Consider the following 12,236-nt stretch of genomic DNA (forward strand, 5'->3'; position numbering starts at 1 on the left):
TCTACCCAGGCTCAAAATACCAGGTTCATCTTTGACTCCTTTCTAGAACTCATTCCACACATCCAGTCTATTGCCAAGTTTTATTTTTATTTTCACAACATTGCTTGTTGAAATCTTCTTTCCACTCACACAGTTACCACTCTTGTGTAAGCCCTCATTCAATGAATTCATTTAATAAATATTTATTAAACATCTACTATATACAAAGCACTATGGTGGATGCTAGGAATTCAAAAAGAGGTGATAGATGATCTCTGTCCTCAAGGAACATACAATCTAATGGGGGAGACATGCAAACAAATTAGAAACTTGGTTTATGAGTAAACTGGTTTATGTATTCTGCTCTGGAAGAAGAAAATTTTTTTGCAAAATTCGTCTTGCAAGATAATCAGAAATTCACAATACAAACATTGTGTTTGGAAAAAGTGCAAAATTTTGTAGAAAAAATCACTCAAACAAGGCTGTAGCAATGAGCATCATGAATATTTTTAATGATAATGCAATGTCACATTTCTATGTGATTTTGAAAAAATCAAAAATAAGTGTCATTAGACAGATTCTTAGAAGGGAACATAAAGGAAGAAAAATCACTGAGTAAAAACATGAAAGTATTTCTAAAAAATGAAAAATAAGTGAAGGCTGGTAGTGTTAATCTTATTTTTAGTGAAAATAGCATAAGAGAGAATACACCCAATGCTGAAATCCCTGATGTGCTCATGGAAGGAAATTCTTCTTTCAAGCAATAACCCTTCCTCCTTCCTCTTGTCTCCCTCACCCCAGCCATGACTCTTCTCAAAGGTAAAATGCAAATTAATTTGTTTTATTTTTGGTTTATATCATGTACTAATCATATTTCAGGTGCATTAGGAACAAAAAACATTTAAAATTATAAGTATTTGTTTTTATATGACTATTTCTGGGGATGTGGTGCCGATCATCCAACTTTGCATTATTTCCTATGAGAAAATTTGCTTTTTCAATACAAAAAAGTCACATGGTAAACTGAATCTGAGAACGAATTAAATTTGTAAACCAAAGTTCTACTATAAATACATGAAAACAAATATATACAAATAATTATAGACAGGAAAACTAGGAAATAATTAATAGATGAAAACCCTAGAATTAAGTGAGATTAGGGAAGGCTTCCTGTAGAAGTATTGTAGTTGCCTTCTGGTACGTTTTCTTGAACATCCTTCACTCAGCTCCCAAACATCATGAAATGTTGGCCTATGTACTATTGAGGATAATACCATTCTACATGCCAGTCATCTACCCAGGCTCAAAATATCAGGTTCATCCTTGACTCCTTTCTTGAACTCATTCCATACATCCAGCCTATTGCCAAGTTTTATTTTTATTTTCACAACATTGCTTGTCAAAATCTTCTTGCCCTCTCCTCTAGGATCAAATCTAAATTCCTCTGACATTTAAGACTTTTCACAGACAGATTCCTTGCTGTATTTCCAATCTTCCAATATTTTACACTACTTAACATATTTTATAATAGAGTGACACTGTCCTTTTTACTATTCTTTTTTTTAGTTTTTTTGCTACTATTCTTTTTTAAGCTCTATATCTTTATAATTATATTATTATCTTTATATTTTTTTCACTGTTTTCACTTCTAAGTTGGCTCCATTTAGAAAGATTCAATTTAAAATTCCTTTTAATTTTTGAAATAAAATAAGCATTTCTATAGTATAGTATAATAAAAAGATGATTGCACATAAAATTGCAGATCTATTATGTACAACTTGCTATTCCCTTTAAATATATAATAAAACATGTACATTTATTTTTCTTTTTTTCACTTTGTTCTATTCTTTAACCAAAATGCCATCTCCTAACTTTGAACCTTTTGCATTAGATGATTTTCTTGCCTGTTATATTTTTTCCTCTCACTTATACCTCCCAACTTTGTTGGCTTCTTTCAAGACAAAGCTCAAATTACACTTTTGGAGGCCTGCCTTTCCTGATCCCCTAGCAGTTGGTGTCTTCTTTCTGACATTACCATCCATTTGTACCAATGTCATCTTGTATGACAGTTATTTATCTGTTTTCTCTTTTACATGTAAATTCCTTGGGACAGATTTTTCCCCCTAGATTTAGTAGATGCTTTATACAGAATAAACACTTAATAAATGTTGAATTACTAACTGTTCAAAGGTGGATGGAGAGGAGAAGAGGAAAGCTGTGTTGGGGAATATTAGATAGACCAGTTTAGTGGACACTCTAAATGTTAAGAGTGGGAATGATGAGTAATCATCCTTGAACGACAGAATGAAGCCCTATTAAGGTTTTTAAATACCAAAAGTAGTTTTCATTTGACTCTAGAATGTTAAGAGTGGGAATGTTAAGAGTGGGAATTATGAGTAATCATCCTTGAAAGACAGAATGAAGCCCTATTAAGAAGGTTTTTAAATACCAAAAGTAGTTTTCATTTGATTCTAGAGTCATTAGGAAGCCAGTAAAACTATTCAAATGAAGAAATGACATGGTCATAACTCTGTCCTAAGAATATCGGTTTGGTAGAGAACAGATTCTAGAGGGAAGAGACTAGAAGCAAGGAGATCATTCTGTAAGCTTCTGCAAGAATGAAGATAAATGAAGACCTGAATAAGGGTAGTTGTGGTACAAGTGGGAAGAAGGGGAAGGAAGTAAAACATTCAAAGTGTATGAAATCAAGGCTTGACAACTAATTGAATATGGTGGTCAATGAAAGTGAAGAATCAAGGATGACTTTTAATGAGAAAACATATCCACAGCAATAGAATGCCAGATCTGTTGATTTTAGGAATCATGATGTCCAACCCCCTAGTTTCTTTTTGTTTTTGTTTTTGTTTTTAGGTTTTTGCAAGGCAAATGGGGTTAAGTGGCTTCCCCAAGGCCATACAGCTAGGTAATTATTAAGTGTCTGAGGTCGGATTTGAACTCAGGGACTCCTGACTCCAGGGCTGGTGCTTTATCTACTGCACCACCTAGCTGCCCCACAACCCCCTAGTTTTGCAGGTGAGAAAACTAGTTCTTAGATAGGAGAAGAGGCTTGACCAGAGTCACATGACAAGTCAATGGCAGAGCTGAGAACAGAACCCAGGTCTTAGGAAATCGCAACTCTCCCTGTTGTCAATTAGATAAAGTTAAATCCTCCCAGGGAAGATGATATCATAAGGAGTACAGGTTGAGCCAGTCTTGGGCACAGATTTTCTATTCAAGGAATTTCCTATTCAAGTTTATTCAGTAAAATAATTGCTCCTGAAGGTATTTGGAGGATCTCTTATTCCTTAATGGCATCCAATCCTGCTCACCTCTTTTGGATTTCGACTCTGAGTCTTGAAAAAGGATTCCAGGATGGTGTTTGGGGCAGCTTTTAATCTAAAGTGATCACGAACACCCATGATCCTGCTCAGAGGTATACCAATGTTCCTGTGGGAAGAGAGAGAAGGATATGATTATCCAGAAACCTACGTCAGTTCTCCATCATCTCTGAGTCAGAAACTCATGTCAACCCTCTCCACCCCGACCCCAGCACCTCATCTCTAGCCATTTGGGAACTCCTTTTTCCAATCTTACCCATCACTTGACCAAATCAAGATAACTTGGCACAACCTAAGAGATAGAGAGTGGGGGAAATGTGTAGAGGTTATTTGAAGGGCCAGAGGTGTCTCCATGGGAGCACATATAGGGTGCTGAATCTGGGGAAAAAGAAAGTCATCATTCTTATTTATGGGTGGGTGGGGAGTTTCAGACTCTCAGGAAGGGGTAGGAACATCCCTGAAAATGATATCCTGATTAGAAAGGCCACCTGAGAAGATGCGCCTCAGCCAAAGAGACAATATTCTCCTCCCCTCAAACCCAGCTAACTTTGTGCTTATTGTATAAAATAATCCTGTTCTTGATGCTGAGATATTGGAAATATAGATAGACATCATTTTTGTCCTCAGAGAGTTCACAGTCTACTAAGTGTGTCGGGGGAAGAGTTTGATACCCACATAGATACTCATAATATTTCAAGATATGTTCACCAGAACACTTGAAAAATAAAAGGGAAGGATTCTGGAAAGGTGGCATAGTAAGTAAGAAAACTATATTTTTGAGTGCATATGTGTATAAATGTATATTTATATATGTATATGTATACACATATATGTGCTTATATATAATTTATATATATATATGTGTGTGTGCTTTAGGGTAGTAGAGTGCAAGGAAGGGGAAATATAGTAAAAAGTGTATAGCAGAGATCAAAAGAAGCTTACAAGGAAGCAAAGAAAAGCTGGGCAGTTTTGAAAACAGTGTATGGTAGTTATTATATAGGCTTTCTTGTTTTCTTGAAATGGAAATTTATTGCTTTATATTGAATCCTCTCTTATGTTCTGGTATGTATATGGCAGTGCTTTCTTTTCTCATTTATTATTTAAGTCTAAAGTAAAAATTTAAATTCACATATACACAAAGATAAAAGGGCACCTTCAGATAGGTGAGATCATTATCAATAGTGGGAAGGAGAGAAAGCAGATCAGCAAAGACTTTCTGGATAAAGTAGTATTGAACTTGGCTTTTAAGGGTTGAACATAATTTAACAGGTGAAGATGAGTTGCAGGTAGAGAGAATATAGGAGGGGGAAAGGAAGTAGAAGGTTATAGGAGTGTATGGGGTAAAAGGTCTAGAGAGAAGGGGAGTAAGGTCCGCAGGATCATCCAGTTGAGGCAGCTAGGCAGCACAGTGGAGAGTATTGGGTTTGGAGTCAGGAAGACCTTAGTTCAAATTCAACCTCAGACACTAACTGGGACGCTGGACAAGTCACTTATTCTCTGTTGCTTCAGTTTCCTCAGCTGAAAAATGGTGGTAACAATAGCCCCTACCTTGTAAGACTGTTGTGAGGGTCAAAGAATACTTGAAGAGCACTTAGCTAAGTAATTGGCCCAATGTAAGTGGTATATAAATGCTAATTATTATTTATTATTATTATTATTATGCTAGAAAATAGAACATGATATTTCCCTTGACTTGATAGTATTCCATTATATTTATATGCCACAATTTCACAGTGTTATTATGAGGAAAATACCCTGTCAACCTAGCAAGCTTTGTTAAATCACCTTATATATAAACTGTGCATCCCTTTGACTCAGAGATAACACAACTAGATGCATAGCCCAAAGAAATAAAAGAAACAGGATTCCTATGTACAAATATATTTATAACAGTTCTTTTTTGTGATGGAAAAGAATTGAAAACTCAAGAACACATCAATCGAGAAATGGCTGAAGGAATCATGATATATGAATATGAGAAGATCCTTCTGCCTCAAGAAATGATGGAGCCAACTTTAGAGAAATATGGGAAGACTCATATGAACTTATGCAGTCAGAAGTAAGCAGAACCTGAAGAACAATGTATACTATAACAACACTGTAAAAATAAACAATTTGAAAAACTCTTATCAATTAAATAATCAATAATCTAGAGGGCTGATAATGAAGTTTGCTGTCTAGTCTGACAGAATCATGATGGACTCACTCCAATGAGACACATTTTTTTTGATATAGCCAATAAGGGAATATGTTTTACTTGACTATACATATGTTTCACAATAGGTTTTGGTTATCTTGGAAAGAAAAAAATGCTTAATTTGAAAAGATTTAATTTGGAAAATAAACAACATGATTCAGTAAAAAGAGCAATGGAATTGAAGTCTAAGGATCAGTATTTTATTTCATAAATTCACTTGACTTGTTGGGGCTCAATTTTCTGAGCAAATGAGGGACTGGACTAAGACAAATACTTATTAAGTTTAAGAAGAAGAAGAAACCCAGAAAAGCTAGACAAGGATCAAGTTAGTAGGCTGAACATAATCTTATCTTAGGATGGGAATGAAAATCAATATACAAGAAATAAATGGAGGAAAAGATATACTTAATGATAAAGAAAAATTTGCCAATATCTAATATTGCCAAAGGACATAATTCTCAAAAATGTTTGGTAGACAGTGATTGATATGTCTTAACCATTTGACAAATTCTTTGCCTTTCAAAAGAAGAATTTTAAGCTATCAAAAGCTATATGAAATAATTATCCAAATTGCTAATAATGAGAAATGCAAGTCAAAAAAAAATCTCTGAATTTGCATTTCAAACCCAGCAAGTTAGCAAAGATGACCTAAGATGTAAAATCTCCATTTTAAAGAGGCCAGGGAGAGACAACTATATTAATACAATGTTGATAAACCTATGAATTTGTTTAACTGTCAAGGAAAATAATTTGGATTTGGATGGGAAAGGTCATTAACTATGCATAAATTTTTACCCAAATATCTCTATTACTAACTAGTTATATATTCCAATGAACTCCAAGGCAGGAAAAAAAGATCCCATACATAATAAAATCTTCATAAAGTACTTTTTGGAAAGCAAAATTGGAAGCATTAGCGATTCCCCAGTAATTGAAAATAAAACTTGTGTTATGTGAACATGTGGTATATCCCAAAAGAATGTAAGCTTCTTGAAGGGAAAAGATTTTTATGTTTTCCTTTGTATTCCAAGTGACTAACCCAAGGTCTAGCACATAGTATGAATGAAAAAATGAATGAAAAGAGAATTTATTAAAAACTTATATGCTAAGTACTGGAGATATAAATACAGCAGGAAGTCATTCTCATTCCCATTTTAATGGTGGAAATAACACACATGAAAGATTTCAATTTGCAAGTTACATGGAAAATTACATGGAAAAGTCTGAAGGTCTTTCAGATGCAGCAGCAAATTAGATGATAGGTTTGTAATAAATCTTCATTGATTATATCAATATAATTGAATATTATTATACTACAAGAAATACAGAGAAGTATGGGAAGACTCCTATAAACTGAAGTGGAAGGAAGGAAAAGGAACCAAGAGATAATTACAGTCATCTAAGTAAAAATGTTTTATTAATGTTGCTAATGTTCTATTAGCAAGAACCCAAATGCTATGTAATGGCAATGCCCCAGTCTTGGTTTCTGAGAAGAGATGAGCCAATACAGAGAAGGGGAACTATGACTTTAGGATATTAATTACATTTGCTGTCAGACATGGTCCCATATTTTTTGTTTCTGTTGTTCAATAGGAGGGCTCAATCTGGGGCTGTGGAGGGTTGGAGGGAGAGAAACAAATATATCCCTTAGTGACTTGTGTTAAAAGAAAAAAGATTGACAAAATTTTAATTTTGTTGCAGAGAGAAAAGGAGAGATACATATGGAGAGAAAAGGAGAAAAGCTCATGTTGACTTACCTCTCAAAGCCATATCGAATGATTACAAAGATGAATGCCAGAGGAATAGTTGCCAGAAGGTCCTTGGGGTGAGAGTATGTGACCCCATTGGAATCCTCCTTGTCAGCCCATGTGTACCCAGCAGGCAACCAATACTCATCCTTCCAAAACCATTGGTACAATTTGGCCAGCATCCTGGGAACAAAGGATCCAGAATCTTAGTAGAGATGACTAAGAGGTTTTTCATAGATCAACAATTTTAGAAGTAGACAATGTCAAATTTCAAGCAGTCTTAAGGAAATTCTATCTCCTTATTTTCCACATGTGCAAGCTGAAATTACCTGAGCTCAAGTGGCAAGGCAATGGAAGAGCTAGGCACAGAGTCCAGATCAACTTGACTTTCTGTCCAGAATTGTTTCTACTCCACCTTGCCACCACCAGGTAACAGGGAGGCAATTGGCTGGATGGTACATTTCAAACAAATTGACTATACCTGAATCTTTCTTGGCAAGAGACTCAGGTGTTTCATATTTTACTCATTAATTTGTCCCCGGCCTAGCCCAGTCTAGAGCTGTTGGATAGGGAGATAGCATGGGGTGAGAAAGGCATCTCCCAGGTCAGGAAAATAGATCCTAGAACCAGGGAGGGAACCTTAGAACAAGGAATGTCAGAACTGGGAGGGCCCTCAGACACAGAAGGTCAGAGCTAGAAGGCCCCTTGGAACCCAGAATATCAGAGTTAGGAGGATCCATCAAACACAATGGTCAGAGCTTAGAGAACTTGGAGACTGGTGGAGTTAGCAAGAACTAAATAGATCTTACCATGAGTAATCAGTCAGCTCCCCATTACTGAAAGTTTTTTGTGAAAAGCTTAGAGATTTCTTTGCTTTAGGGGGGAATTTCAGTTTCAAATGAGGATGGTAGCAGACACTTTTGGAGGGTCCTTGCAGCACTGGCAGTCTAGGCTTGCCTTATGGCTTGCCGAGTACTTATACCATCTTTGTGTAGTGACCCCTCTGTGGTCTGCTACTGGGGCAAATATATGAGTCTCTGTGACCTTACTTTCCCTGCAAGGCGCCTCCTTCCCTTGAATCTCCTGATATCTCCAAATATCCAGAAGTGGTGAGATCAGAAAAACATCTGGGACCAGTCACTGGGGAGCCCAGCATCTGGCTGCCAGAGAAACATCCTGACTTTCCTTATGTTGGATGAATGCCCCTCCCTCTACTGTTTGCTGGTAGTATTACTTCCAGGCAGCTGGTGGAGAGAGTACTAGACTGGAATCAGGAAAATCTCAGTTCAAATTCTCAAACTAGCTGTGTGACCTTGAGCAAGTCATTTCACTTCTGCTTAACTCAATTTCCTCAATTTTAAAATGAAGGTAATAATAGTGCTTATTTCCCAGCATTATAGCAAGGATAAAACAATATAATATTTGTAAAGTATTATTTATTTTTTGTCTATCTGAGTTGTAGCCAGACTTTGGAAGATCTATTTTCAAAGTCCAGAGAAAAGATGCGTCTAATATCTTGTTGGAGACTCTGTAATGAGGATGGCTCAAGGTGAGGAAGATACAGTGTGGTAGCAAAGAAACTCAGAGTTGGAATCAAAAGTCAGTTCAAATCTTAACTCTCCCACTAATTGTTTGCTCTTGTTTTGATGATCAGTTTGCTTATCTGTAAAATGAGGTAATTGGACCAGATCATCTTCAAGTTATCTTCCAATTCTAAATCCATGACCTGAAAACAAAGGGGAAGGCTTCCCAGTGATCTCAGCATAACTACATGGGCTCTTAAAAGTTCCTGTACCAGAGTCAGAATCTTGGGAGTGTAGCTGAGGAGGAATTTGAAAGACATGAGACTTGTCTCAGGAAGATCATAGCTCAGAATGAGTTTAAGCCTGTGATAAATGATAAATGATCAAGATGACAGAGCTCTCTCTCTCTCTCTCTCTCTCTCTCTCTCTCTCTCTGTATTTCTCTGACTCTCTTGTCTTTTAAGCTGAGCTAAGCTAACGGAAAGGCTAGCCCACAGTTTGGGAGAGAAACAAGTGGAGTATTACATCCAGTTCAAACACCACATTTTTGGAAGAATATGGAAATGAACAAGTTGGAGTTACTGGAGAAGGGGAACCAGGCTCTGAAATTTGAAGTAATTGGGGATGTTCAGTCTGGAGATGTGTGATAACAGAAAACATGTTGGGGGTGGGGTAGTAGGAAAGGACAGGATGAATGACAGGATATGAATGTCAACAGATATTAAAAAATTTTGCAAATTAGAAAAGGCATTAGACCAGTTCTCCTTAGTCTCAGAGGGCAGTAATGAACTTGTCTCTGGGCCATGATATCTTAATGATTAATAAGTGATTGAATACAAATGCATCCTGCCCACAATAACCAGGTGGCAAGCCCTAAGGTAATTTATCTATCACAGACAACTTTACCATTTGAACTTAGATCTTTCAAAATAAATGCTCTTTCTCTGGTTATTCATATTTTATACATGTCAAAAATAACAAAGGGGGGAAAAGAATTATTTGTACAAAAATATTTATAGCAGCAATTTTTGTGGTGGTTAAGATTTGAAAGTCAAGAGGATGCCTAACAATTGAGAAATGGCTAAACAAATTGTGACATATTATAGAAATGGAATATTATTGTGCATTAAGAAATGATAAGAGGATGATTTCAGAAAATCCTGGAAAGACTTACATGAACTGATGCAAAGTGAAGTTAGCAGAACCAGGAGACCATTGTACATAGTAACAACAATATTGTACATAAAAGAATTTTGAATGACTTAGATCTTCTCAGCTATACAATGATTCAAGACAATTCCAAAGGTCTAATGATGAAGCATACTATCTGCCTCCAGAGAATGAAATCAAATTGTTTAAATACAAACTGAAGCATACTATTTTTCATTTGAATCTTCTTGTACAATTTGACTAATATGGGAATGATTTTACAGAATTGTATATTTATAATCTATATCTGATTTCTTATCATCTAAGGGAGGGATGAGAGGAGGGATAAAGGGATAGAATTTGAAACTTAAAAATGTTAAAAGAAATTGTTGTTATATGTAACCGGGGAAAGATAAAATATATTTAAAAAGAAAAGACAAGAAAGGGGATGTGAGGACCAACATTCCATGGCTAGTAAATAACTAGTAAATATCCTGGCAAGAATTAGAACTGTCTTCTTACTCCATCTCTCTCTCCTACCCTATCCCCCACCCCAATTCCAAAATCCTTTTTACCATATTACATTGTTTCTTTGAATCAGCTGGAAGCCACATTTTCTTAACCCTCAAGGTCTGTCAAATTGTCTCCAATCCAAACTTTGTCTCCAGACTTTCAAAGGCCTCCTTCCCACCATCTCTAATCCCTCCAGGCTCATTGCAAAGAGAAACAGATCTGTAGTCAGAGAACATGGATTAATTCCAGATTCTGCTGATTTCTAGTTATGTGACCTTAAACAAATTACTTCCCTTCTCTGAACCTCAGGCTCTATCTCTGTGCAAGGTAGATTGATGGAAAAATCTCTAAAACTCCTCCTAACTTTCAATTTTATGGTTTAGGATATTCCACCCTTCTCAGCCAGTCTCTCCCTCCTCAAAACAGTCCTATCTGATTCTTTATACCCCACTCTACATCTCTTGAGGCAGCCTAGCATGGGAGACAGAGATGGAAATGGATAAGCTGGAGTGACCAGAGAGCAGAAACAAGGATGGGAATGGGCCTGAAATATATGTTATATGATGATTTACTGAAGCAAGTGGGAATGTTTAGCCTGGAAGAGATGTGAGGTGTGCACTGGAGGGGGTGAAGGAGGAAAAGATAGGGTAGAAGGTTGGCTAGAATTGCCATTGGAAAGATCTTGGGTCAGATTCTGCCTTAGACTTCAACAACCTCACTTAACCTTTCTGTGCCTCAGTTTCCTCATCTATAAAATAGGAGATAAAAATGATTATGACATTTATTTCATAGATTAACTGTTCTGTTCTTTGAAAAATGTTAAAATAGACCCAATTAATATTCGTGTTTATTTATGGCCTCGGTTTATCTTAGGTTACTGCTTTATCTTGATTTTCCTCCAAGTCCTTATTTGGGTAACCTGGGGCCAAGGTTCCACTTTAGAAATGTCAAATTAATAGACAGGGAAAGGAGAGGGAAGGAAACAAATACTTATTAAAGACCTTGTACTACAAATGCTTCAGTTGATCTCAAATCAAAAAAGTTCTTTCATATCAAATCCCATCAACCTCACTTGGACAAGAGCAAAACCTCTTTCTCTAGGAAAATTCTGTAGACTCTAATAACAACAATAAAAGTGCTTTAAGATATGTAAAGCGTTTTAAACACATAATCTCATTTTATCCTCACAAAAGTCCCAGGAATTAGACTATTATTATTATTACTTAGTTTTTCTGAATCCAAATCCAGAGAATTGCTCTATCCACTTCACCACCTATCTGCCTCAATTAACAATCAACAAGTATTTACTAAGAGCCTATTATCTACTGACTTTGTACAATTACCTCTCTCTTAACCAGGTTTCACTTTTTCCTGTCACCATGAGTAGTCTCTTTCCTTCTTTAAATTTGACAAAGCGTGACAGAGATGTGTGTGATAGGGGTGTGTGTGTGTGTGTGTGTGTGTGTTTGATACTGATGTATTTATGATATGGGCTACCTGACATTGTTTTCTGTGTGATAGAGAAGTATGTGTTTGTGTGTGGGGGGTGAGAGATTGAGAGAGAGAGAGAGAGAGAGAGAGAGAGAGAGAGAGAGAGACAGAGAGACAGAGAGACAGAGAGACAGAGAGAGAGACACACAGAGAGAGACAGAGAGAGACAGAGAGATAGAGAGACAAAGGCAGAGACATCACTGGGACTAGCACAATATTAGGGTAGACAGGGAAAAACAGAGTAAGTAGGGTACCTTTTCCAGGCACTGTACTAAGCATTTTGAATACAAGAAAAGAC

At 36.4% G+C, this 12,236-nt stretch overlaps 1 protein-coding gene across 2 annotated transcripts in view; it reads right to left on the reverse strand.

Annotated features, from left to right (window-relative positions):
* The window catches only part of LOC141497646 (ceramide synthase 4-like), a 34,961-nt gene extending 27,254 nt beyond the window's left edge, over positions 1 to 7,707 (reverse strand). Inside the window, exons 1-3 of one of the 2 annotated variants that reach the window (XM_074200402.1) lie at positions 7,592 to 7,707; positions 7,272 to 7,445; positions 3,309 to 3,426 (exon numbers count right to left, since the gene is read on the reverse strand). In XM_074200402.1, the coding sequence (XP_074056503.1) occupies positions 3,309 to 3,426; positions 7,272 to 7,444 (291 nt within the window). In that variant the 5' untranslated portion in view covers position 7,445; positions 7,592 to 7,707. Of the gene's footprint in view, positions 1 to 3,308; positions 3,427 to 7,271 lie in introns of both variants that reach the window. The other variant, XM_074200403.1, reaches the window with a different exon arrangement.
* Between the last annotated feature and the right edge of the window lie 4,529 nt (positions 7,708 to 12,236).

Source organism: Macrotis lagotis, chromosome X, assembly GCF_037893015.1.
Source record: "Macrotis lagotis isolate mMagLag1 chromosome X, bilby.v1.9.chrom.fasta, whole genome shotgun sequence".
Taxonomy (NCBI): domain Eukaryota; kingdom Metazoa; phylum Chordata; class Mammalia; order Peramelemorphia; family Peramelidae; genus Macrotis; species Macrotis lagotis.